Source organism: Mesoplodon densirostris, chromosome 2 (assembly GCF_025265405.1).
Source record: "Mesoplodon densirostris isolate mMesDen1 chromosome 2, mMesDen1 primary haplotype, whole genome shotgun sequence".
Taxonomy (NCBI): Eukaryota; Metazoa; Chordata; class Mammalia; order Artiodactyla; family Ziphiidae; genus Mesoplodon; species Mesoplodon densirostris.
Window position 1 is genome coordinate 46,751,574 of NC_082662.1, and position 27,914 is coordinate 46,779,487.

General features: G+C 37.7%; 2 protein-coding genes across 6 annotated transcripts in view; one reads left to right on the forward strand and one right to left on the reverse strand.

The window, feature by feature from the left end:
- Positions 1-2,714: 2,714 nt before the first annotated feature.
- TMEM59 (transmembrane protein 59) lies at positions 2,715-27,733 on the reverse strand. Of its 5 annotated transcripts, none has more exons than XM_060089832.1 (9): positions 27,406-27,732; positions 23,246-23,278; positions 22,150-22,255; positions 20,543-20,637; positions 17,801-17,953; positions 16,134-16,215; positions 15,170-15,254; positions 12,219-12,327; positions 2,715-3,010 (listed from the first exon to the last, which is right to left on the reverse strand). In XM_060089832.1, exons 1-9 carry the CDS (start codon positions 27,589-27,591, stop codon positions 2,855-2,857), a joined length of 1,005 nt encoding a protein of 334 aa, XP_059945815.1. In that variant the 5' UTR covers positions 27,592-27,732; the 3' UTR covers positions 2,715-2,854. The 5 variants fall into 5 exon arrangements, with proteins under 5 accessions (XP_059945815.1, XP_059945816.1, XP_059945817.1 ...); XM_060089833.1 differs by having other exon boundaries at positions 15,170-15,251; positions 27,406-27,731; XM_060089836.1 differs by lacking the exon at positions 2,715-3,010 and adding an exon at positions 9,885-9,963 and having other exon boundaries at positions 27,406-27,733.
- Positions 27,240-27,914, forward strand: part of TCEANC2 (transcription elongation factor A N-terminal and central domain containing 2) — a 38,029-nt gene continuing 37,354 nt past the window's right edge. Inside the window, exon 1 of the mRNA XM_060089838.1 lies at positions 27,240-27,341. The gene's annotated coding sequence lies outside the window, so the exon portion shown is untranslated. The remainder of the gene's footprint in view (positions 27,342-27,914) is intronic.

Consider the following 27,914-nt stretch of genomic DNA (forward strand, 5'->3'; position numbering starts at 1 on the left):
GATTCTCCACATGTGGTCCTAAGATACTTAAGAGCCCACAAAAATTATAATAGAACTATTTTGTATATTTAAAAAATCATAATGGAAATGGCACATTTATCTAAGATAAAGCCACACAGACTAATAAGGGATAAAGTTGTTTGCTTTGGGCTCAGAGTGAAAGTACCAGGTTTCACACGCTAATGAGCAGCTCAAATTGGCTCATAATACATCATATGAATTTTTGAGATAAGATTGATAGACCAGATAATCTGGTAATTTCTGATTTACAAAAAATACATCATACATAAAAGGTATTCATGAAGCTTTGTGAAAAGATTGGGAACCTTGGGCCTAAATCATTCATTATGGTGATTACTACTGTGTTTGTAATTGCCTGAATCAGTGTATCTCTTACACCAGGGACCTGAACCAAGCAAGAAGGACCTTAGGAGTCTGGGAGGTTTGAACCAGAGACTCAAGAGTCTTGATAATTTGCCTAGGACCAAGGCAAGCTTCCCAAGAAGATGCTGTGTGGTAGGAAAGAAGGTGATACCTGTCTAATGGAAACAAGTAAAGTTGGGCCCACTCAAAGGGCTAAACTGTTACTTTAGAAGGGGCCAGTTTCGTTGCTTTTGTTGCAATTTTCAAGTCACATATTTTTATGCTGTATACCTTTGTGGGGGGGTGGTGGTGGTCATTTTTCTTTTCTTTTTTAAAAGTAAAACGGGGGCTTCCCTGGCGGCACAGCCGTTGAGAGTCCACCTGCCGATGCAGAGGACACGGGTTCATGCCCCGGTCCAGGAAGATCCCACATGCCGCAGAGCGGCTGGGCCCGTGAGCCATGGCCGCTGAGCCTGTGCGTCCGGAGCCACAACAGTGAGGGGCCCGCGTACTGCAAAAATAATAATAATAATAAATAAATAAATAATAAAAGTAAAACTGTTGTTGAAAACGTCTGGTTTAATCATGTGAAAATAAAAAGGCAGGACACAAATATTTGAGTGCCTGCTAAATAACAGGAAAGATTGGGTATTTCCTCATACAAGGAATTGTCTCTTACAAACAAGAGGGGAAAGTTTGTCTAAACTTGGATCAATGCTTTCAAGAGGAATGAGGGTATCTCAGTGGTATCTCATTCGGGAAGCAAAGAGAAACAAAACCAAGGGAAGGTGGAAGAGCATAGGACAACTGTACAGTTGCTTTTTTTTTTTTTTTGCGGTACGCGGGTCTCTCACTGTTGTGGCCTCTCTCGTTGCGGAACACAGGCTCCGGACGCGCAGGCTCAGCAGCCATGGCTCACAGGGCCAGCCGCTCCGCGGCATGTGGGACCCTCCCGGACCGGGGCACGAACCCGTGTCCCCTGCATCGGCAGGCGGACTCTCAACCACTGCCCCACCAGAGAAGCCTGCAGTTGCTCTTTCTTATCGAGATATTCTTTCGTATTGTTTTTATAAGGGAGGCCTTTCCTAATAGTGGGCTCTCTGACTCCTATAAATCTGCAGCATTTTGAGTATATTCCCCTCAGCTGGCCTCCCTGGGTGCATTGCAATTAAATGTGTGTCTGATTAATGAACATAAGTGTATATCATGGGTGGTAAATAAGACAACTGGGCTTATTTTTTTAAAGGTAAATCCAATCCATTTCTCATGTTTTATAACTGTTTTCTCACAAAAAATCAGAAAGAGACGACTGCCTGACATACTTTCTAACCCTCTATCTTCCAAATCTAGACAACCTACTATTTAAAAAAGCAAAACCTATATTTTGTGACCAAAGCCTTACTTGATTAGTTAATTCTATTTTCTTTTGACTCAGAGAAAGCTAATGACTAGGCTGAAGGCAAGTGTGTGACTCACTCTTTATTCAAACAGCACTACTGCAGTTGCCAGTAATGCCCATGTGAGTGAGGAAAGTATTGGTTAGCAAAGTCATTTAACATTTCACGTCTAATGACACTGAATCACATTAAGACTGTGGTGTACTATGTTCCTTGATGTCACTCTTATTTTTGTATCTGTATTATTGACAATAATAATAAAGGAATGATAATAAGTTTTTGCAAAGTGAATTCTATACTTAATTGTGCAACACGAGAGTCTAATTCTTACTATCAAAATGAAAAGCTTTCTCTGATAATATCTTTAACTTATACTTGATAGGCTTTCTAACAGAGAAAAATAGTTCTTTGGAAAGATCCATCCAACAAATCTATAGCCTGTGCAAAATAACATAAAATGCATTTGTGAGAGGATCATTTTTGCTTTAATTTGCTCCCTGATCATCATATAGCAATAAACAGACATAGAACGTTTCCTAATTATTTTCTGGGTTGGGTAGGGGTGAAAGGGAAGAGCTGGAAAATTAGTATATTAACTCAAATTTCAGCACATAATTATTCAAATAAAATTTTAATGATTTCAGTTCAATACAACTGAAAATGTAGTGTATTAAAGGGCATTTTCTACTAAATTTCAAATTACAGGTTGTGGGCCATTGCTGAGCAGGAGTGTCATATCCTACTGAGTAGTCAACTTATTAACTAAGGTGATTGACATGGTAGGAGGTGGGGAAAAACAATGATCAGCTCACAGAATTTGGCTAAGAAAGGAAACAAACAAAAACAATGCAAATAATAATTAAAATAGCACAGGTATTAGTAAAATAAAAATACAATCCCAAATATCCATCTCTTAAATTACTAGAAAAAAATTACAGGTAAAATTACAGCAAATACAGTCGTCACAGATTTGGGTAACTTTATTTACATTTAATAGTGATTTTTAAGTCCTATAGCCAATGAAACCATTTTAAAAAGCACTATGAGGAATGCAAATTTAGATGTCTATACACTTTTCTTAAAAAAAAAAAAGCTTAAATTTCTGAATGAGCAAGATTCACTTTTGCAGGTAGAGGTCCTGCTTCTTCATGATCTTCACCTTTAGATCTAACAACCACAAGAGAAGAAGCTGGATATCTGTTTAGCTTTTGTTCATTCATGAATTCCAAGTCACCATAGATACTCAGCTTCTGCAAAAAACAATCAATGAACATCAGCAATTTGGATAATTAGGAACCTCTCCAAGTAAGTCTTCAAATAGCAATTTAATCTGTGGGTATTTGGTAAAAAAAAAAAAATTTCTATAAACGTCCTCAAGAATGCTTTTACTCAAAGTGTTACAGATATGTGATTCAGTTCCCAGTGGATGGCCAAAGAAAACTTTTCCACATGTACTGACTTAAAATACTTAGAAGTTAACAACTGAGCATCAAGAAAAATTGCTTAGGTTTAAATGGAGTAAGTGTGGTCATACAAGAGCATGGATTCTGGATGTTTGATGCCTTAAGTGATCAATTCCTTTAAGATCTTAGCTCTCCAACCAAGTGGTCAAATGATTTGGGGTAAGTTTCTCTGCTACTAAATGTTGTAAATTAACATATATGGAAAACAGTATGTACTATTTTAAAAGGCTGTGAGTAGAACAAAGAATGTACATGAAATACTTTAACATTGATAGAAAGGTCTTCATAAACATATAAAAGCTCAAATTATTACTAACATATCCAAGAAGATAGATACTAAAACGAAAGAATGAAAGCATAACACAGAGTCAGTGCAAATGTCATAAAACTCACTGAAATATAATGGAAATGTCTAATATCTTTTGAGAGTAGGTCTATTTAGATATAGGTCTATCTCCTAAAGGAAAAAATAGAAAATGAAAAGTTTTGACTAACGAATGGGATAGATTTTGTTGTTAATGCATATGGCAATAAATCTCTGATTCTGTAAGTTAAAGACTGAAGTGCTGACATTATTGACAAGGCAACTGACTCTATTAAAAAGACAGACTGACACAGAAGTACCTGATGTTGGAAAGGTGCTTTTAGAAGATGCTGAATAAAGAGCACCTTCAAAAGTTTAAGTATCTACAATACCAATACATGCTACAACATGGATGAACCTTGAAAACATTAGGCTAAGTGAAAGAGGCCAGTCACAAGAGATCACACATATTGGTCGTCTATGGCTGGTGAAGATGCTTGGGAGGAAATGGGGAGTAACTACTAGTATGAGTTTCCTTTTTGGGGTGATAAAAATGTTCTAAAAGTGATTGTCATGACGGCTGCTTACTTGAACACATTTCAGACGTGGTCTGCTGTCTACTGTTTCAAGGCAATAACTATCCTGCACCAAGGAGGTGGCCCAGTACCTGACACTTTTCCAGTAAGAGAATATTTTCAAGACAAATTCAGTGGTTGATGGATTGGACATGGATCTGATACACTAAGACCTCCTTAAAACCCAAATTAACATGTGATAATTTGCTCTGGGGCACAATGAAAGAAAAACTTTCACAACTCTATTTAACATTTAAAAACCTTGAAACAGCGACCAGGAGCCGTTTAAATGATTTCAAACATCTATATGGAAGAAGCTATCTAGAAGATCAGGGAGAAAGAGTAAAATTCGTGCAGGGAAATGGATGGGAGCATATGGATAACCTCTAACCAGTATGTTTAGTGATTCTGTGGCTACTCTGTATTCTCAAATTACTAATCAAATACAAGGGTACAATAGAGGTGTTTTCAAAAGTGTTACCTTGGGAAGTTTATTGCTCAAGTATCCTTTATGAAAAAAATTACTTAAGGAGGTCCAGCAAAAGTAAAGAGGAAATCAAGAAAGAAAATAACATACAAGAAACAGTAGCAACTGAGATGACTTAGAAAATGGGAAGAAAGCCAGAACAAAACAAAAATGGGTTCCATTAAGCAGAGATATATGGAAGATTCTCCTGGGAACACTTTTAAGTAATTCAGGTTTATATTTGCCAGTGTTCTAATAGAACCAGTGTTCTACTTTGAATATTTATATAATCATAATACTATAAATGCTGCCTAGTGGATTTTAATTTTTCAGATCAACCTATGAAAGTATATATACAGAAGAATGAGTATATTTTATTGTCAAGGATCATAATAATTAATGAAAATTGAGACAGTATGAAAAGGGAGAAGGAAAGGAGTAATGAGGAGTCAACAGAAATTTGTAAAGCACTCACTAAAAGTATACAAAATAATAATATACATTATAAAAACCAGCAACTGGGGGCTTCCCTGGTGGTTCAGTGGTTAAGAATCTGCCTGCCAATGCAGGGGACACAGGTTCAAGCCATGGTCCAGGAAGATCCCACATGCCGCAGAGCAACTAAGCCCGTGCACCACAACTACTGAGCCTGTGCTCTAGAGCTTGCAAGCTACAACTACTGAGCCCACGTGCCACAACTACTGAAGCCCATGCACCTACAGCCTGTGCTCTGCAACAAGAGAAGCCACCCCAATGAGAAGCCCGTGCACCGCAATGAAGAGTAGCCCCCGCTCACCTCAGTTAGAGAAAGTCCACACATAGCAATGAAGACCCAATGCAGCCAAAATATAAATAAATATATTTATATATATATAAAAAAAAAAACCCCAAAACCCATCAACTGAAGAGATGGAAGTGAGAGACAGTATAAGGGAACTAAACTCATCCTTTAGTAGGAGGACATCAGATAATGTCTAAAATTGATAAAAAAAAAAAAAAGATAAAATTTTAAAATGGCAACTGCTTGGAAAAATTTTTAAAAACTATTAACTGGTTTAACTGAGAAGTGAGGAAGAGGAAGTCAATTTTATGTCACACGTATTACTTCTAAAAGTTAAAAATAAACTCAATTAGTATGTATTTGGGCTTTAGGCCTGCCTTTGCCATTAACCAGTTATGCAATCTTAGATGTACATAAATCTTTTCTAAAACTCATTTTCTTAACAGAATTTAGATTAAAAAGCTATGGCATTTACATCGTTTTCTGATTGTCTCTCTTGAGACTTAAAGCTTCTCAACAGAAAGATTCTTGGTCTTTTTTTTTTTTAGACAAATAATTTTTATTATAGTTTAAGACATGTTTCACCCTACTTTTTAAAGAAATTAATTAAATTAATTAATTTATTTTTGGCTGCGTCGGGTCTTCATTGCTGCACGTGGGCTTTAACTAGTTGCGGCGAGCGGGGGCCACTCTTCGTTTTGGTGCACGGGCTTCTCGTTGTCGTGGCTTCTCTTGTTGCGGAGCACAGGCTCTAGGCACGCGGGCTTCAGTAGCTGTGGCTCGTGGGCTTTAGAGCGCAGGCTCAGTAGTTGTGGCGCTCGGGCTTAGCTGCTCCACAGCATGTGGGATCTTCCCTGACCAGGGATCGAACCTGTGTCCCCTGCATTGGCAGGCAGATTCTTAACCGCTGCGCCATGAGGGAAGCCCCCACCCTACTTCTTGAGTCGTTGCAGCCTTTAACATTTAACTTTGTTCCACCTTCATGTTATTCTTCATTGTACCTCTAATCTCTTGAACAGGGCCTAGCACATAATATGTTATCCATAAATGTCTGTGATTTACTAACATGAATGTTATTTGAAGTCTTCTAAAACCTTTCTTAACTAACCATTTCAAAACAGATGATTATGGTCTTGACAAATAAGAAAAAAGGATGCAAACAGATAATGAGATAACACTGAGGCGGCAGTTATATTATTATTTGTTGCTTTGGCAATTTTCTGAGGCTGCCTGGTCTCTAGAAAGGAATATCCAATATTGCTGAACCCTGTTTTTATAAGTCAGGTTTGACCTGCCTGACAAGGGCCACTATGAATGACAACTCTTTATTATCTTAAATAGACAGCTCAACAAGAGAAAAGCATTATTTCATGAAGTTTCAAAAAAACGACATCATAAATGTGAAAGAACAGGGAAAAACAGTGGAGAAAAAAGGATCAAAATCTTTGTAAGTCACTCAAAATGATACTGCTTTAAGATCAACAAATGTCAACTCTTTCTGGCATTACGATCAAATGGTATATGATGAATACCTACTATATACAAAACAGGCTAAGGATAAATTATTTCAGAACTTTCCTAAATAAAAAAAATAAAGCTGCTCATAAGTTTCCAAGACCACATTCCTGGCCCTTATTAGCACCATTTTAAGCTTTATTTGTAGTGACTGAAAAGGAAGATTTTTATATTTCATGTTTGAGCTCAAGATACCAGGTCCATACTGAAGAGAAACATTCTCTCAGCAGGTTTATGATTTCCTATAAACACACAGGATTATATATATAAATTATATAACAAAATATAAATAACATTGCTCATTGCTTATATTACTTAACATGGAGTCTCATGTTACTATGGAGAGGGGTCAGAAGTAACTTATGTTCCACTAATAAAATCAATGAAAAGCTTTTATGAAAGTAAAGTTTAAAATAGGTGGCTTTTGATTAAGAAAATGTGAATAACTTTCCTAATGCTAAACTGTCAGCTACTTTTACAATAAATAAAGGAGAAAATACCAGGGAAGGAGTATTTACACTGCTATATTTTACAATAAGAAACAAAACATTAATATTGAAATAGTTTATACAGCTTGTTTTTTCTCCTTTTTGTTTTGGCTGTGCTGTGAGGCATGAAGGATCTTAGATCCTCTACGAGGGACTGACCCCATACCCCCTGCAATGGAAGCATGGACTCTTAACCACTGGATGGCCAGGGAAGTCCCAGTTTATACAGTTTTTTTTTTTTAATATATCTAATTTATTTACTTATTTTTGGCTGTGTTGGGTCTTTCTTGCTGTGCACGACTTTCTCTGGTTGCAGCAAGCGGGGGCTACTCTTCATTGTGGTGCATGGGTTTCTCACTGTGGTGGCTTCTCTTGTTGCAGAGCGTGGGCTCTAGGCACGCAGGCTCAGTAGTTGTGGCTCACGGGCTCAGTAGTTGTGGCTCGCGGGCTCTAGAGCGCAGGCTCAGCAGTTGTGGCACACAGGCTTAGTTCATCCACGGCTTGTGGGATCTTCCCAGACCAGGGCTTGAACCCACTTCCCCTGCATCGGCAGGCGGATTCTTAACCACTGTGCCACCAGGGAAGTCCTATACAGTTTTTAATTGTGAAAAGAAATCCACTAAAATGGCAATATGAAATAGTTCTGGATGAGTGACTTTTTCTCCTGTTTCTTTATATATAACTTTATAAATTCTATACCAAGTATATAGAATTTTTATAATTAAAAATATAGTTGAGGGCTTCCCTGGTGGCACAGTGGTTGAGAGTCCGCCTGCCGATGCAGGGGACACGGGTTCGTGCCCCGGTCCGGGAAGATCCCACATGCCGCAGAGCGGCTGGGCCCGTGAGCCATGGCCACTGAGCCTGCGCGTCCAGAGCCTGTGCTCCGCAGCGGGAGAGGCCACAACAGTGAGAGGCCCACGTACAGCAAAAAAAAAAAAAAAAAAAAAAAAAAAAATACAGTTGAAAAAACATTATTACTTGGCTAAAGTGTGGTTTCAGACACAAAGTAAAGCCTAAAAGCAGTGAATTCAAATGAGTGTTTTTGATATATTTTTCTAGAAAGTGCACCTTAGGAAAGCATAGGCTCTTTGAGGGTGTCACCTTACTTTTGATTGTTAAGGACAGGAAGAAGAGTTCTAGAGAGGGGAAAGAAAGTGACACCCATATGCAGATACCAGGAGGGAATGTAATAGCTGCCAACAGGACTCCATGTGTGGTTCTGATGTTTTAGTCTTTATGATCCAGGGGCCTAGGCATATGTGGGAACAACGAGGTGTTCTACAAACAACTTGGAAATAAGGGGAAAGAACTTCTCACAGAATTAAAGCTATACAATCAAGACAAAATTTATCACAGCAGAGACAACATCTAAAAGGAAGAAAAAGACCAAGAGTAATCTGAAAGGGAGGGACAGATCCCCAGGTCTGTAAGATGTAACCAAAACCACGATGTGAAGCACTGTTATGTCTAAACAACACCAGAAGAGGAGGTCAATTCCATAAGTCAAGTAAGGAGATAAGAGAGGAAAAACTATGAAATGTCCATCTAAGAACTGTTTCAGTAAGGGAGTTTGAGCATCCTGGCTCAAAAACATGAAACATGTGGTCCCAGTGGTGTTCAACTTCCTAGTGTCAAAAGAGGTTACACAGAAGATGAGCTCCTGATACAAGTAACATAATCAACTTCCCTAGTGATGACTCCAGGTTAACTAAAAAAACTTAAGGGTACTGGCTTTGGAGTCAGACGACCTGGGTTTAAATTCTGGTTCTACCACTTACTAGTTATGTGACACTGGGGCAATAATACATTCTCTCTTTCAGTTTTCATATCTGGAAAAGAGGATAATAATAGCAGCCATCTCACAGAGTTACTGAAAGGACTAAATGAGCTAATTCATATAAAATGCTTAGAACGGTGTCCAGGAGAAAGTGCTCAACATTAGTCAGTAGTCCTGGGAACCAGAAGCCAGGTAGTGGTGATTTTATCAAGGTAAATTCCACCTGAGGCCAGTAATTCAAGCTTTCCAGGAAATAACCACACCAATCTCTACGTGTATCTTTCTTTTACAAGGGGCATCCTAGAAGTAAAGAGAAGGAATTGTGCTAATGGAAGGAATAAAGTACCACAGTGTCAATAAAGATTTACTACTCTGCGTTTGTAGCTTTGTTGCCATGAGGATTTAGAGTGCATGGGGCAGTTCAAAAGCAAGTAATAGGCAAAGGCAATCCTATGTAAGATGTGTAATTTCAACTTTATCAGGAACAATAAAATGATTAAAATATGGATATCAGAACTAAACAAGAACATAATAGGTAATTAGCAAGAGGATGTTCAGATCATATCATAAACAGATGAGTTCTACAGAAATTTACCCATTGTCTAACACTTCCACAATTCAACGTTCTTCCCAATCCTGTCTAACTTTATTCATTTGGTTTAATTTCCTAATTTAACTTCTTTTAATCAAGTCAGCTGCTTACAGTCCTTCCCTGATAGTAGCTTATTCTTGTCTGTACCTGGGAATATTGTCCACCCTCCTGTCTCTGCCAATCCATACCATTCTTCAAATTTCCCTCCTTTCTTCTTTTCTCTCTTTTTCTTTTGCATTCTGGAGGCATATGAGAACTAAAGTTTATTTCAGTTGGATCTGATGTCAATAGAATTTATTATCTTATGTTTAGTTATATAAATAATTTTCCTTCCTTGAAAGCTAAGTTGAATCATCAAATTAGACTTTTTTTTAAGAGCTCAAAAGTCATTGTTTTTATTTATTTCTATTTACTTATTTATTTAAACATCTTTAGTGGAGTATAACTGCTTTACAATGGTGTGTTAGTTTCTGCTTTATAACAAAGTGAATCAGCTATACACATACACATATCCCCATATCGCCTCCCTCTTGTGTCTCCCTCCCACCCTCCCTATCCCACCCCTCTAGGTGGTCACAAAGCACTGAGCTGATCTCCCTGTGCCATGCAGCTGCTTCCCACTAGCTATCTATTTTACATTTGATAGTTTATATATGTCCATGCCACTCTCTCACTTCGTCCCAGCTTACCCTTCCCCCTCCCTGTGTCCTCAAGTCCATTCTCTATGTCTGCGTCTTTATTCCTGTCCTGCCCATAGGTTCTTCATAACCATTTTTTTTTTAGATTCCACATATATGTGTTAACATACGGTATTTGTTTTTCTCTTTCTTACTTCACTCTGTATGACAGTCTCTAGGTCCATCCACCTCACTACAAATCACTCAATTTTGTTTCTTTTTATGGCTGAGTAATATTCCATTGTATATATGTTCCACATCTTCTTTATCCATTCATCTGTCGATGGACACTTAGATTGCTTCCATATCCTGGCTATTGTAAATAGAGCTGCAATGAACACTGTGGTACATGACTCTTTGAATTATGGTTTTCTCAGGGTATATGCCTAGTAGTGGGATTGCTGGGTCATATGGTAGTTCTATTTTTAGTTTTTTAAGGAACCTCCATACTGTTCTCCATAGTGGCTGTATCAATGTACATTCCCACCAACAGTGCAAGAGGGTTCCCTTTTCTCCACACTCTCTCCAGAATTTATTGTTTGTAAATTTTTGGATGATGACCATTCTGACTGGTGTGAGGTGATACCTCATTGTAGTTTTGATCTGCATTTCTCTAATGATTAGTGATGTTGAGCATTCCTTCATGTGTTTGTTGGCAATCTGGATATTTTCTTTAGAGAAATGTCTATTTAGGTCTTCTGCCCATTTTTGGATTGGGTTGTTTGTGTTTTTGATATTGAGCTGCATGAGCTGCTTGTAAATTTTGGAGATTAATCCTTTGTCAGTTGCTTCATTTGCAAATATTTTCTCCCATTCTGAGGGTTGTCTTTTTATCTTCTTTATGGTTTCCTTTGCTGTGCAAAAGCTTTTAAGTTTCATTAAGTTCCATTTGTTTATTTTTGTTTTTATTTCCATTTCTCTAGGAGGTGGGTCAAAAAGGATCTTGCTGTGGTTTATGTCATAGAGTGTTCTATGTTTTCCTCTAAGAGTTTCTAGTGTCTGGCCTTACATTTAGGTCTTTAATCCATTTTGAATTTATTTTTGTGTATGGTGTTAGGGAGTGTTCTAATTTCATTCTTTTACATGTAGCTGTCCAGTTTTCCCAGTACCACTTATTGAAGAGGCTGTCTTTTCTCCATTGTATATTCTTGCCTCCTTTATCAAAAATAAGGTGACCATATGTGCATGGGTTTATCTCTGGGCCTTCTATCCTGTTCCACTGTTCTATATTTCTGTTTTTGTGCCAGTACCATATTGAAATTAGACATTTTTTCTAAAACAAAAATCCTTTACCTTAACAGTATGTTTCTTGAACCAGTTAAATTTTAATTACCAAGAAAGTCAAGACAGTTTTCCATCTCTCTCAGGGTATATCAGAACACATTACTCAAAATCAAAAGCTCTAACCTTGCTGCTTCTAAAGCAGCAATTATTCCTTAACAGTTGTGGCAATGTTAAATTTAAAATTTTAAGTAGTTCTACAAGTCTTCTTTCTTATATATCACCTTAGAAACTGATGTCAATGGGTGTTTTTCAGTCTCAAAGATCTAGGGAGAAGAGAGACACTGCACTCAAACCAGCCTGCATACACTGGTCATTATGGTAGTTAGCACCACAGAAAATTGGAAAGTGATTCTTATGCTGAGAACCTGTAATTCTCATATGTGCCAATCTCGGTGTGTGATTAAAACCATCAAATCTTCTCTCATTCTATTAGTAGAAAGGCTTTGCATTTGTAGCTAAACCAATAAGGCATTAAAAAAAGTAAATCATATGGCTCAGTCTTCAAAAGGTCTAAGAGTTAGAATTAAATTTACCTCAGAGGGAACATACTGCTCCACAGCTGTAGCAACGGTTGCACAACAAATCCAGAGCAATACCATCACGGAGAGGACAAGAGTCATGGTTAAAATCCACCCGGAGTTACTGGGGAAAAAAAAAAGAAATCAACAATTACTTATGTTACATAATATAAAAAATAGGAGGCTCTTAACAATTACAGGCAATCAATCTTGTGTACTTAATCATATAATTAAAACTTTATGTGTATTACCTTTAAAACTATTTTAAAAAACATACTTAGAGAAGAAAATATTATAATAGCTATTATATTAGGGTGATATGATGTCCTTTCCTCCATTACTCAAGTTTCTATAACATGGCTATGTTACTTTTATACATTAAAAAATCAGACATACTGGCTTTCTGCTAAATATATGAAATTAAAGCAAGTTACTGTTAAGGGTATTTTTTTTTTTTCTTTTTTTTTTTTTTTTTTTTTGCGGTATGTGGGCCTCTCACTGTTGTGGCCTCTCCCGTTGCGGAGCACAGGCTCCGGATGCGCAGGCTCCGGATGCGCAGGCCCAGCGGCCATGGCTCACGGGCCCAGCCGCTCCGCGGCATATGGGATCCTCCCAGACCGGGGCACGAACCCGTATCCCCTGCATCGGCAGGCGGACTCTTAACCACTTGCGCCACCAGGGAGGCCCTAAGGGTATTTTTTAATTACTAAATGAGATAAGGCAAATCAAAGTGTCCTATAAACTGTACAGTGCTACACAAATGTCATATATTATTTTGCAAGGTATTAAGATAATACTTGCTTTAAGAAAACCCAATATTCCAAAGAATTAAGGTACAGAATAGGTAAATTATGAAATGATCATTTGTTTTATAAATGGATTCACAACAGGCTTCCAGAAGTTAGCTTCTCTACTACATTTCAAATATTTAACTTAGCACAATTTACTTGAATTTCAACTTACAAGAGCATATCTACTATGAAGCATTCTGTATCCATTAGCACATATCTTAAAAAGAGATAGTTATATTTTCCTTATGATTAAAATATCTTAGGGTAGAAGGCCGGTTACAAGAATCAGCAACTGGAGTTTTTTCCGTAAGTGCCCTATTGTTTGCTAAACTATTGATTAAGATTTAAAGAACAAGTGAAGCTATTTTTAAAATGTTAGATTTAAAAGAATAACATAAAACATGACAAAATGTTAAAAGGCAGTAAGGCATCAATAAGATGCTAGGTAATGCAGTATTAAGGATAAACTGTAGGGAATTCCCTGGCAGTCCAGCGGTTAGGACTCAGTGCTCCCACTGCTGGGTCCCCAGGTTCAATCCCTAGTTGGGGAACTAAGATCTGGCAAGCCGTGTGTCGTGGCCAAAAAAAAAAAGAATAAACTGTAACTTAAGATAATTATTTAGGTTTCATAAAACTTATCAAACTGCAAGAAAAATCCAAAATACTGAGAGAGAGAAAAATTGCCTTTTTTTCTGTACAAGGTCAAAAGCAAGTTTAGCAATGAAAGGAAGGGAAAATTTAAATTCTCATTTTCTTACCCAGTCTTTAAAGAGTTTATTCAGTAGAAACTATTAATTTTTAGGTTCTAATATAACCCTACTGATATCTGATAAAATCTCTCAGGAAACTATTTCTACTCTAAGAAATTACAGGAAGCATGTAGTGTGGACTACTTAAGTGTTGCACTTGAGACAGAACAGTCCACTAGAGTATATACACACTTGCTCACCTCTCTACTCAAGTGCCTGGTCTGGTATCTGACACAGAGTAGATAATTATCACCAAGTGCTATGGCCCACTGTCTCTTTCTCTCTCTCTTTTTTTTCTTGGCGAGGGGTGAGGGGTGGTTGCAGGGAGAAGGCTCATATCAGAACTCCTTGGAGGAGCAGAAGCATGCATACTTTGATAAAACCCTCCTCACCCTCAGAAGGCCTGATATTCCTTCCTAGGAGGGCACAAGGTAACAATTACCCTCGCCTGCCCACTTTCCCTTGCCACCCTTAAGAATCCTTGGCATGGGTACTTCCCTGGTGGTCAAGTGGTTAAGAATCTGCGTTCCAATGCAGGGGACGCGGAGTCAATCCCTGGTCAGGGAACTAAGATCCCACATGCTGAGGGGCAACTAAGCCTGCATGCTCTAGAGCCCGTGCGCCACAACTAGAGAGAAGCCCACGCCGTAACTAAGACCCGACACAGGCAAATAAATAATTAAATTAAAAAAAAAAAAAGAATCCTTGGCATGGAGATGACACTCAGTATAGAACACAAAGCCCTCCTCTATCTGTAGCCCTTATCTACCTCCCCTAGCCTCCTGTGTGGCCACATAGATAAAAACAAAAATCCAACCCCCAAACCATTCAGACACACTGTCATCCCTTGGTATCCCCAGGGCACCGGTCTCAGGATTGCTGCCCCCTCCCATACCAAAATCTGAGGGTGTTCAATTCCCTTATATAAAGTGGTGTAGTACTTGCATATAACCTATGCATATCTTCCTGTATACTTTAGATCATCTCTAGATTGCTTATAATATCTAATAAAATGTAAATGCTATGTAAATACCATTGACCCTTGAACAACATGGATTTGAACTGTGTGGGGCTACTCATATGTGAATTTTTTTCAATAAATATTAAATTAAAGCTTAACTGAGATGTCTGAAGAAGCACATATCGTAACATAAATCAAAGACTCCCAATAAGAACAAGGATGTTTTTGTGCTGTGAAAAAAACTACCCGCTTGGGTTTGATTAAAGTAGTATGAGAGTTACCTTTTAAACAAACTAAAATATCCAAAAGTACAACTTTGGATTTGGTAGGGAAAAGGTAAAAGGTAAAAAAAAGTTTTCTACTTTTGAGCAGCTAATATAACTTTAAAATAATAAAAAGGACTGCATCTCTCTGATACAAGCCAGATTTTATCTCCTATATGCATAAGTGAAGATGAATACATACAGAGAGAGACATCTTAAAAAACCATCACGTTCTCCATCTTCAAGATAGTTCCTATGTGCTCGTGAACTTCTCATTTGAAGATCTGCTGAAATAATAAGGTACAAGTTTATGATATCCTATATTCCAAAAACTAGTCTCAAATGACTGGTTTTAGATATATACACTGTACAGATATCCAGCTGCTTTTGTAAATGTAATCTGACATATTTTATAATGAATGCAAGTTCCTCTGGCACATTAAAAACTAACTGGATATTATACAACATTATGAATTTCCTATTTTACTTTCAAATTTTTATTGACATTGATGCTTTCTGTTTAATTATATTTCTGAAGGTAATAATAGAATTTGGTTTGTTCAAGTCTAAAGTTAAAGATGGCCTTGTGTTATGTACTGTCATTATCCACCCACCAAAATAACTAAAAAGTTAATAAAATCAGTATCTAAAATAAGGTATGAGTTAGCACATTTTAAAAGGTAAGCAGGTTTAGCCTGATGTTTTCTATTCCTATAAGTTTAAATTCACTTCTAGCATAGAAATAAAAATAGAATAAAAACATATTTTTAGGGTAGTTTCACTATTTGGCTAGTTTGTTGGGAGATACCAGAATCTCTCATTAGTTCATACTCAAAGCATCCTTCAAAGCAAACTAAATGTTTTTAGAATAGTGATTCTAACGTGTGGGCCCCAGACCAGCCGCAACAGAATACGGGAATTTGTGAGAAACGCAAATTCTCATGTCCTATCCCAGATTTAGTAAATTGGAAACTTTGGAGGTGGGGCTCAGAAATTGCTTTAACAAACTCTACAGATCTTAATGCATATTAAAGTTTGAGAACCACAGTTTTAAAAATTATTTATTCACCTTCCATTAGTGTAAAAACAATCATACAACCAATTCTAACACCATCAGATTTGACTGTTAATGTTTTTAATCCCAAGCTACTTAAAATAAAACTTACAAGACATTTTGCTTAGTGATGGTTCTTTCAAATTTGTAGGCTCCTGCTCCAACTGTGGTGCATACTGGATCTCTGGCTTAGACTAAAATGATAATGAAAGCAATTAAGTCATTTGTACTTCTTCTTAAGCTTTTCTCAGTAGGAAGTTCTATAACATATCATCTCTACAAAGATTCAAATTGAGAAAAAGTAACAGAAGTATGGTATAAAAAATAAAACATGTTAACCACAATATATTTTAATTGCACTTGCTAAACATTAGATCCGGTGCCTTGCAAAGAAACAGACTTCTAGCATCATCAAGAATTTAGTCAGTTTAATTTCCTGACAACATAAAAAAAAAAGAAAAAATTAAAAAGAGGGACAAACTACAACATAGTACATTAAGTATCATACTATGCAAAACTGAGTTCTAATTCTGGTTGATCAGGAATAATTTAGCGGACTGCCAAAATTTCTGGTTAAACACATATTATCTCTATTCTTTCTCACCTGAAACATTCCATTCTTCCCTAAGTATGAGTAATTCATAAATTATAGCTCAGTGCTCCATACTTTACATCTTCTATGTAGCACTGATTCTCTGGAGTGGTGTTTTCTCCATCATAGTCACACTTAAGTTGACATAAAGAGAGGAACAGAGCTAATCTCACATCTAATCAGGAATGAAGGAGGACTCCCTGAGAGTCAACTTAAGCTTTAACTTAAGTAGCTTTCAGACACAGAACTTATTCATGAACTTAAAGAGAGAAAACTCCTTCTGTGTTTTACATATTACCAAGACTCAGGACAATCTTAAAAATCACAGACTAGCCTTATAATAAGCCACTCAATTGGCAATAATAATTAAAAGGTTTACTTTAATTATTACCTGAGAGAAAAGCATCACAACATAATTTGTTGGCTGGTAAGTTTGAGGAATTTAACAACCAAATTAAAAGGAAGACAGCATGGTAGGGTGGTATATGAGCCTTGGAGCTAAAGTAACCCAGGTTTGAAGCCTAATTCTGTTACTTACTGGCAGCGTGACCTTAAATAAGTTAGACTCACAGGTTCCTCATCAATAAAATAGTGATAATACAACCTCATGAAGTTGTTTGAAGATTTGAGATAATATATGTAAATGCCTAGTACACATGAACCTCCAAAGACAGCAGCTATTATTATCATATCACATGGTAAATAATGAGGTAGGAGAAAAGTTACCTCTCTAGAAGGCAATATGCTTCTTCAACAATCTCTCTTATAAGAGTTATGAGAAAAAGCACTATTAACAACTGAAAATTATGTTCTATTGCTTTTCTCTAATATCCATATATGATATAAATACACACCATTATTTATATTCAAACTACATTAATTTTTCTTATGTCTCATATCTAGAGGTTTCATTTTTATCAATTTAACCACTCTAAAATTTAGCAGATTCAGAGTTCTTGTAAGGTAAGGAACAACAGGCTTTAAACAGGTTTCCAATGGGCAGAGGGAAGGGTAAGTCACATTGGGTCCTGATGCCCAATGTTTTAATGTAGGTTAGTAAGTAATTATTATTTGATGATAAATATTTGTAAGGGACTAAGTACATGGCTCTATACTAAGACATTCATTTAAGACATATACATTACTACTGTCGGTATTTAAATGAATCTATGAAGCACAGTCATCACCTGAAATATAACTATTTTTCCATCATCAGCTTGAAGATAAAAAGTCCACGAAGAGGTTATGAAGCTCTGTGCAGAGTCCATCATATCACTCCAGAATGACCTTACCAGAGTTAGAGGGAAGAGTAGATGCATTTTTGGCATCAGGGACATGAGCTTAAAAAAAAAATTAAACCATGAGAAATATATTATTTTTTATATATGTATATTCAAGAGAGCAACATAATCAAATCCTTATTGGGAGAGAGTATAAACCATTAAGTGATTCTACCACAGTCATCAACATTAGAGTAAGCTCTTTATTACCTATGCAAATTAACTATGAGAAGCTTAAAATCCCAGGATCCTTTAACTTGCGACCAAACACACTTATAAGCTACCTGTCACCTCTATCAAAATAACAGGCCTTTGAATTAGGTCCAAAAATGTGGAGAATCTTAAGATTTGATTAAATAAGGATTAGCAAGTCCTCAAGAGGTAGAAGGGGAAGGGACAAATCATATTATTCTCATATTTAATGCTTTCATGTAAAATAAACCATGCTATAATGAACACCAATGGAAAAAAAAGAATATATGCATAAAATGTGAGGTATCTGTTAACACGGCAGAGTGAGGGAAGTATTTATGGGCTGACTATATACCGTAAGCTACTGATGAGATTTTTACATTAATTGGTATCACCTCCCCTCCAATTCTAACTTCTTGACTTATTTAGCAGCAGTGGGCCCCTCTAGAGCACAAGTGTGGGATACAACTTGCTGAACTCTAGGGATAGCTTTGGTTCTGCTATATTCCAAAAGAGAGGCAGTATGGGGTATTTAGAGAGAAGAGTTTTTAGAATCAGAAGATCTGTATTCATGATCCAATTTTCCCACTTAATAGCTGTGAAATCATTCATTGATTAGTTCACTAAACAAGCATTCATTAAGATTATAAATTTTAAGATTTTTAAACCATGTGTGTTTATTTATCACTGTATATCTGTGTTTAATCTGTATAGGACAGAGGTGAAACACAGAGTAAAACATGTGTATGGGGAAAGGCACATAACCCAAACTGGGGTCAGAGGTGGTTAAGAAGGCTTTGCAAAGGACATGACACCTGCCCTGAGTCAAGAGGATTCACTGAGCAGATGGGGAGTAGAAGGGACAGAGGCAAGAAATAATGTCATATTATAAACATTTAGGACTGTTCAGTACGTACATAATTAAGAGAAAAGGAAACAAAAATGGGTCTTAAAAATTAGAAATTATGTTTAAAGTTACTCATAAGAGAAACACAAATTAAAACTGTAATAAAAGTTGTACATTGCCAAGGACTGGGAGGAGGAGGAAAGGAGAGTGACTGCTAATGGGTATGAGATTTCTTTTTTTGATGATGAAAATGTTCTGGAATTAGGTAGTAATGATGGTTGCACAGTTTGTGAATATACTAAAAACTACTGCACCGAATATTTTAGAAGGGTGAATTTTATAGAATGAATTATATGTCAATTTTAAAATCTGATACAAATTCCATGGAGGGCAATTTTGCTCTATTTCTCAAAATTAAAAATGCATATACCTCTTAACTCAGCAATTCTACTCCTGTGATTTTATTCTATAGATATAAATGTGAAAAACATGCAACATCATTCATAAATTTAAAAAATTAGAAACAACCTACATGTCCACAAGTAAGGGACTGCTTAAATGATACATCCATACAATGAAACATGTATGCAGTGAAAAAAAGTGAGTAGACATTCTTTATTTCTTATATTTTAGAAAAAAAAGAATACATGTATTCTTGTATATATATAAATTACCTCTGCATTGGTAACCCTGGCTACATTAATGGAGCAAAATGGAGTGGCTAAGAGATACAGGAGTAGGAGACTTTTCATTATACAGCTGATCCTTGAACAATGCAGGGGTTAGGGGTGCCGAAGTCTGTGTATATACACAAATTATTGTTGGCTCCCCATATCTGCGATTCCGCATCTGAGAATTCAACCAACTGCAGATCATGTAGTGCAGTAGTACTATGGGTCAACTGTATACTTTTTTTTTTTAACCTTTTGAGTTTTGTACCATGTGGCTGTACTTTCTATGCCAGAGTTAATAAAATTTAAAAAACTTTTCCCAGTATGTTTGGATAGAGTATGAGGGGTGGGGAATTATAAGAGATGATATAGAAGAGGTAATCAGGAGCCAGGCTGTGATAAGTGGTTTGGACTTAAACCTGTATGTAATGGGGAGCTACTGAAGTATATAAGATAGGAGAATGACATGACGAGATTTCCATTTTGAAAATAAATATCTGGACACAGAAAATAAATATCTGGACACAGACTAAAGGATGGACTAGAGGGGGCTGAAGTGGGAAAATAGATCGGAAGTTAATTTAGTAATACAGATGAGAAATAATGATGATTTGAGTTAAGGCAATAGCAGATGGGATAAAAAAAGGAACTCTCAATTTTTCTGAGCCTCAGTTTTTTCATATGCAAAATGGGGATAATATTGTCACTGGACCAAGAAAAAAACCAAAATGAGATTATAGGTGTGAACATACCTCTTAACAGTAAAGCATTATACAAAAGTAATTAAATCAATTGACTTTTCTATTTGCAAACATATAATTTGTTTGCTGAAGACTAATTATAAAATATAACACTAAAATAGGATCATGTGGGCAATATACGTTTCAATACAAAGTGCGATCTAAGCAGGCATTTCTGAAAGGCAGAATTGTTTCGTACTTGTTCTTGTCTCAATTCAGCGAATGGCAGCTGATTCTGGCAACCAAGGTGACAAGCATATTGCTCATCAGATTGGGAATATGCTTCTGTACATGCTGGAAGAGAAAAACAGTCAAATTACAAGAAAAAAAAGAGAACGAGAGAAAGAAAAGGGAGAGAACATTGGCATCTTATAAAGAAATTTTATAAAGAAATTTATTATACTTAAAAAGTATTTCATCGATATGAATTTCCACATTTGGTAATAGTAGCAAATGTATTCTTTTAATAAAACCCCATATCTTCTGCCTTCCACAAGTCAGGTCTTTCAGGTATAAATCTATTAATTACATACTCAGGCTCTGGCTACATGATGACATTCATATGAGGTGATCTTCATAGCTAACGTTTGCATAGTGGAAAAAACACTGAACTGGCATCCTGAAATTCTGGCTTCACCACTTGTTGGCTGTGTATGTGACCTAGGTGGAGCTGTTTAACCTCTCTATTGATTTCTATATGTCTAAAACTGAACTACCACCACCTATTTCATGGGGTTGAACAAAATAATATACTTTAGTAATTTACACAAATATATAATATTACTGTTAGGAACTGAATCACTTAGTTGAGAAGCAAGGGTATTCACATGGCAAGGAAAAATAAAACAAAGCAATCAGTCTAACATCCTAAATTCTGAGAAAACTGAACTTAGAAAATGTTCTACAGCAGGATTCTAAAGTTGGAATGAGTCTCTACCATATATACTCTCTTCGTTTAGTTCACTAGAGACATTTCTTTCCTGTGATATAACACTTTACCACTATAACAATTTTATTTTTCTTTCCACCCAGTCATGCATTTGTAATATACTTCCCAAAGGTGCTAGATAATAAACTGAACCGCATTATGCACATATAAAGATGGCCATTTAGGAGACTGAGCCATAAAAAAAGTTTATGATATCACAGAGGCTAAATGTGAGTACTGGCATAGTGATAGGGAGAAAGGTACCTCCTGCTACACTGAATAATCAGGGTAAGGTAATGAATGGAGAAAATTCCATTACAGTTCTTTAAAAAGCGAAATGTCAATTTTGTCCTGATTACAGGTTTATTTTATTAAACACATCACTTCTGGCAAAAGGTAAGAATAGTGGTTTAAGAGACAACAAAACTCTGGTTACTTCTTTTATTGGCATGACCCACAAAGAATACACTATTAAATACTGAGTCAAAGGCCTGATTCAGTAAAAAACTTGGAGCTAAGTCAACTAGCCTATGAATGAAAGGCTTAGGAAAATTATACCATCCATTGAAAAGGTAGTGATGAATTACAAGAAGCGTAATTAGTATTGCATTTGTCTAAACCAAATGCTTACTTAAACAAAGGTGTCCTATCCACAGCATAAAATAAACATTGTCTCAATAAATAGATGAAATTTAAAGCCCATGAAATTTCTAGCAGTAGCTACTAAAAGTTTAACTTCATAATAATTAAAGTATGCTGGATGAATAGCTTAAACAGTATGCCTGTCATTTTCTGAGGAAAACACATAAAAAGCATAAGACAACTCAAAGAAAACACCAATGTTATATACTGCTGATGTCATTAGCATAGCATCTTACCAGATTCACATTCCAATTTGGTCCGATTTAAATCAATTCCATCATCCACAAATTGACAAATTGAAAACAGCCTGCAACCTCTCTGACACGCGTACAACTCCTCTTCCTAGGGAGTTCAAGAACAGGGAGGATTACCAAAAACTAGCACTTTTCCTTCAGGGGGAAAAAAGGTCAAAAAGAAAGCAAAGTTAATAGGGTTTATTATAATTGTTCAACGAAAGATTTATGACTGAAAGAGAGAAAAATGATAGAAGCCAGGTAATACCAAGACCTTTGCCATACAAAGAAGTTTTAGTTCTTTAACAGTGACATCCAAAATAAATAAATAAACTGACAAATAAATAAATAATAAAAGTGATATCCAAGAAGCAAACCTAGTGGGTAAAAACATCACCCTTTTCCCATATTCCACAGTCATATTTTGGGGGGAAAAGTTGAAAATAAAAATAACAGTGACATAATCAGAACTTTAATAGAGGTATAAATGAGTAAACAAGTACTTTAGGGACCAATGGTGTACTTCTGCCACATAAATATTTATATGAATCATCAGGCTTATCAGGAAAAGTATCACGACTAGCTTCACATGGCAAATAGTGCCATAAAGGCCCCCACAAAGTGAGGTATACATCTAAAAAAATGCTTAAATGAAAGGATTTTTTAAAACTTGGTTTACCTGAACTGAGAACACAAACAAGGCCAACATGTGACATATGGGAAAGGCCACTGGAATCAGTCAGACTTGGAATAAAACCTTTTAGGTCAGTGTGTACAAGTTACTTTACCTATCTAAATCTCAAAAAGGAAATAAAAGCTATAAATTATCTCCCAACCCCTAGTGTAGTGCCCAGGACACTGAAGGTGCTCAATAAATGGTAGTAGTGTTAATCATAATAATTGGTTTTAAAAATAGAAAACAACAGTTATAAGCATCATTGTATATGTGTGAGAGCTCACGATAGGAAAGACTCTTCATCGCTGGAAAATGTGAACTGCTTAATAAGACTAATGACAACGTCTTCAACAGGCTTTTCCTTGGTTAAATGTATAGTATTTGAAACAAACCAGTACATGTGGGGGAGCCCCCTCAACTTACTGTGTAGTTCACTGTGTACAAACTGGCAGGCACCTAATAAGGAAGGAAACAGCATGTGCATATACCAGTTAGCAACCAACGGAATACAAAGGTATGCATTTCTTTCCAGCAGGATTAGTAAAATTTATGTAGCAGCAACAATCCATTAAGAGGAAATGGCTGCAGTCTAATATTAAACAAGCTTTATTACACAACTCTGAAGGTAGTGCATTTTTGGACTTCAGTTCTAGCTGCATTTATTGTTACGGTGAAATTGAAAGAGTTAGCAATTAAAATAAATTTCATACCTGAGTAGCTTTTGCAGGCTTTGTAAAACAGTGGAAGAATTCTCTTACATCTTTGGAGCACCACATATTTCCTTATATTGCATAGGGGAAGCACGAGCTCATTAGTATGAGCTATACTGCATACCATTTCATTTTCAGATATATTTTCATTTGTTAAACCAATCCAATAAGCCCTCCAGTACCATTTTCAGAAGAGATTGTAGCATGGTGAAAGAGCCTAGGTTCAGGAATTAGCCCTGGTTAGAAGCTCAGCCCCACCACTTATTCTGTACAACCTTGGGCAAGGGACTTAATCTCCCTCAGCCTCAACTCCTTAGTTGTAAAACAGTGACAATACTCATATGCCAATCTTGAAATATGATGAGGATTTTATTTTATACTTTATTATTTTATTTATATATTATCTTATATCTACAACATCATTAATATTATGTTATACTAACTAATAAGTAGACATAACATTAATAATATATTTCATGAGCACCCATAATGTGCCAGGCATGGTGCTAACACTTAATGTATCATAGGATACCTGGCACAGAGCAAGCACTCAATTGGTAGCTATTAAAAATCATAACCTTATTCCAAGTGTTTCATGTTCTAGATAATATTTCATGCCCTATGTATCCAAAGTGACCGGCAAGCTTATATAAAATAGACCTTCCCTAATTTAGAGCACAAGGAAATGGTGCTCCCCACCAAACTGAATACTAGCTAAATAATTAGAAGGAAACTTAATGAATCCTCCTTAAAGAAGGAACCCTACTATCTATAGATTTTACATGCATATACTTATCCTGAGCTAAGTCAGGCTAACTATTCTCCCTCTTATTCAGTATTACTAATATACTGTATGTACCAAATTGGTTTTATGACATTGGGCAATGGATAACTATCTATTGCCATGTGTTAGGCACTGTGCTAAGAGTGCCATGTATACTATCTTTAATCCTCACACTTGCTCTGCAAGGTGTGAGGTGTTTTTTTTGTTGTTGTTTTGTTTTTTTTATAGCTGACAAAATGAAGTCATGATAAGTTAAGTAATCAGCAAGGATGCACAGATAGTAAAAGTGAAGCTGGGGGTCTTCCCTAGTGGCGCAGTGGTTGGGAGTCCACCTGCTAATACAGGGGACACAGGTTCGAGCCCTGGTCCGGGAAGATCCCACATGCCACAGAGCAACTAAGGCCACGCCCCACAACTATGGAAGCCTGCACGCCTAGACCCCATGCTCCGCAACAAGAGAAGCCACCGCAATGAGAAGCCCGCGCACCACAAGGAAGTGTGGCCCCTGCTAGCCGCAACTGGAGAAGGCCCATGTGCAGCAACAAAGAACCAACTCAGCCAAAAATCAATCAATCAATTTATTTAAAAAAAAAGTGAAGCTGGGAATGGAACCCAGGTTTGTATAGTTCCAGAGCCCACACTCTGTTAAAAAATGACCAGGCTAACTCTATAATTATCTTTGTTATTAACATGACTTATGTCGCCTGCATTTAGACCCAAACAAGTTAAGCAATTATACTTTTGAAGAAAGTCAAAGGGTAAAATATAATAATTTTAAGTATCTACTTACAAACAAGTAAAGTATCCTACTTTCTTGCAACAAATAATTAATTCTGAAAAAGAGTCATTAAAATGAGAGTTCTAGGGCTTCCCTGGTGGCGCAGTGGTTGAGAGTCCGCCTGCCGATGCAGGGGACACGGGTTCGTTCCCTGGTCCGGGAAGATCCCACGTGCCGCGGAGCGGCTGGGCCCGTGAGCCATGGCCGCTGGGCCTGCGCGTCCAGAGCCTGTGCTCCGCGACAGGAGAGGCCACAACAGTGAGAGGCCCGCGTACAGAAAAAAAAAAAAAAAAAAAAGAAAAGGAAAAAAAGAGAGTTCTATCTGCCAGTCACAAATACCAGACCAAGAGAGGCTAGAGGACCTTGTAAATTCATCTAATTTCTTATAATACACACTGCTTTTTCCTGAACTGTAAAGCACAATAATTTGAAGGAGGACTGACAGACATCAGTGAAATAAGTAAATTAAATATTTGTAATAATACAACTTTATTAATAGAAGGCAGCATAATACAGCCAGTTTTAGGACTGAATTCCTATTACTCCACTACTTCTTGGCTATGTGACCTTGGGCAAGTCACTGAACCTTTCAGAGCCTCGATTCCCTCAATTGTAAAACCCAACTTTGCAGGGTGAGAATTGGGGATAATGGAGGTAAATCTCCCATCATACTGGCTAACAGAGCGCAGACAGTTAATAAATTTTAAGGCCAGGACACACAGGGAGCCAGATGATTTAGAGTTCCTGGGAAGAACAGCTTTACTGAATAAGTAAAAAACACTTAGATATCACATCAATTGTTAGAAAGTAGTGGACATTATAAAAATACCTAGAGGTTTCAGAAATGTTTATTATTTTGAATTGTTTATTCTCTCAGCATATGTATTCAAATAACTACAAATTTGCTAGGAAAATCTCAGAAAAAAACAAAACAAAACAACCAACACATCCAAACACTAGAAAAATACAAAATAAGCCTCTGCCCAATTCCAGGACAAATCAATATTAGTTTCCTCATACAATCCTCTTACTTATGAGAGGTCTACGAGAAAAAAATAATGTATCCAGGAGCAGTACACATGGATTTGAAAGTCTGGAAGTCAGAATTCCTCATTTCTCTCTCTTGACTGCTATATTTGTCTCTGACTGAAAATCTGATAATCCCCTCTCCCACACTTTTTCTTGAAAACTGATAATCTTCAAGCAATGTAAAATCCAGCAGTAAACAAACATACAGGCAGTGATAGCATTTAGAACTTCAGAATTTCAAAAGCCAGAAAGCACTTGCCAATAAGGAACATCCTAAATCTGTCACTTTGTAGTTTGAGAGAGCAAAGAGGGCTAGCCACACACACAGTTAGGCATACAGCATAGGGAAGATGAAGGAAAAGCAAGGGCAAAAAGACCAGAAAAAGCTCTCATAAAGAAAGGCGGGGGAGGGAGGATGATATACCCAAATTATATATTTGGAAGGGTGGGGGAGTCACCACGCAATTTAGGATGTTGAGTCAACAGTTCTTTAGAAGCTGCAAAACAACTCGATTAGTGGAATGGAATTAAAGGAAAGGCAGCACCTGAGGGCGGACAAGGAGGGGAGGAAGGGTCACTCTGTCCATAAGTTGTGATCCCCCTACGAAGGGCAGTCTCATTTCTTTCCCACTCCACTTATTCCCTCTGTCTTCTGCTGCACTGAATGGTTAAGTTCTCTGAATGCAGCAACCTAACTGCTTTTTCTCTAAGCCATTTCAGTCCCAGTGTAAGCGCCTTGTAGTTACTCAACACAGGCGGAAAGCCCTTCCTGAGCGTCTCCCAACTCCTTGATGTATTTCATACTATGGTGGAATTGTCTACTTGTTTGACTCCAGGAGCAGACTGCAGGCTCCCAGACCAGAGAGGCGCTCAGGGAACAGGGGTTAAGAGTTAACATTTTGTGGGCTGGCGTATCTGCAACTGCCCCCCTCCCCCCGCCGTCCCTGGAAGGTGAGGACCCCGCATTAATCATCTGGATACTCCTCCCCTCCAAGTGTTCGTCTCCCCTGCTGCCCCGCAAGGCCCCAGAGGAAAGGGGTCGTGTCTTGCTTATTTTTGTGTCCCCAGCCTATTACAGGGTAGGTGCGGCACAAACTTCCGGTAATTACAGCAGAAGCGCGGTGCGGGTAAGATTAGGGGAAGAAAACAGGAGCCACACAGATGGGAGACAGCGGTTGAAGGGTGGATTCAACAGTCAGGCTTCCAGAGCCGAAAGAGGTACGGGGGAGCGGAGAGATGGGAGGCCACGGAAGGGTTGTAGCCCGGTTTGGACGGGCCCTACCTTGGGGTAGGTGTGCAAGGGGTAGGTCAACTGACAGGCCCGGTGACAAGACGCCGTATCACCCAAGACCGAGTCAAAAGCTTCAGCCGAAGCGGTCCCCGAGCCTCCGGTCAGGGCCATAGTCAGCAGCAGCAGCAGCGGCGAGAGCTGGGCCCTGACCCAGAGGCTCCCCGTCGGCGCCGCCATTTTGTTTGCCTCTGTCACAGCACCTCAGCTTGTTGCTGTTTTCTTTTCAGGTTTCCTCCTCCTTCCGGGACCAGCCCCTTCCCAGTCCCGCGGGCCGCTGCTTCCGCCTTTGCTGTCCTCTCAGCTCCGCCCTGACCCGCCCGAAACTGCCGCCTCTCGCCCCACCTCTAGGTCTACGAACTTCTAGATTGGCGAGAGGAAGTGGGTCCAAACATCGCGAGTACTATAGCGAAGCGACTCCTTAGCTTCGCGAGGCACGCTGGGGCATGTAGTTCTTCGTAGGCGGGAGGCGCACGGTGGGTTGGGAAAGTTGGTCTCGGAGA

Bases quoted from the DNA above. Each gene is read 5' to 3' on its own strand.
- TMEM59 (XM_060089832.1), bottom strand. From the start codon at position 27,591: ATGGCGGCGCCGACGGGGAGCCTCTGGGTCAGGGCCCAGCTCTCGCCG. The intron at 16,216-17,800 runs GTGATGACTGTG...TTATCATTTTAG, and splicing joins GAAAAATAGTTATATTTCAG to TCTAAGCCAGAGATCCAGTA. The intron at 12,328-15,169 runs GTATGTATTCAT...TTTTTTCCCCAG, and splicing joins TTTTTAAGATGTCTCTCTCT to TAACTCCGGGTGGATTTTAA.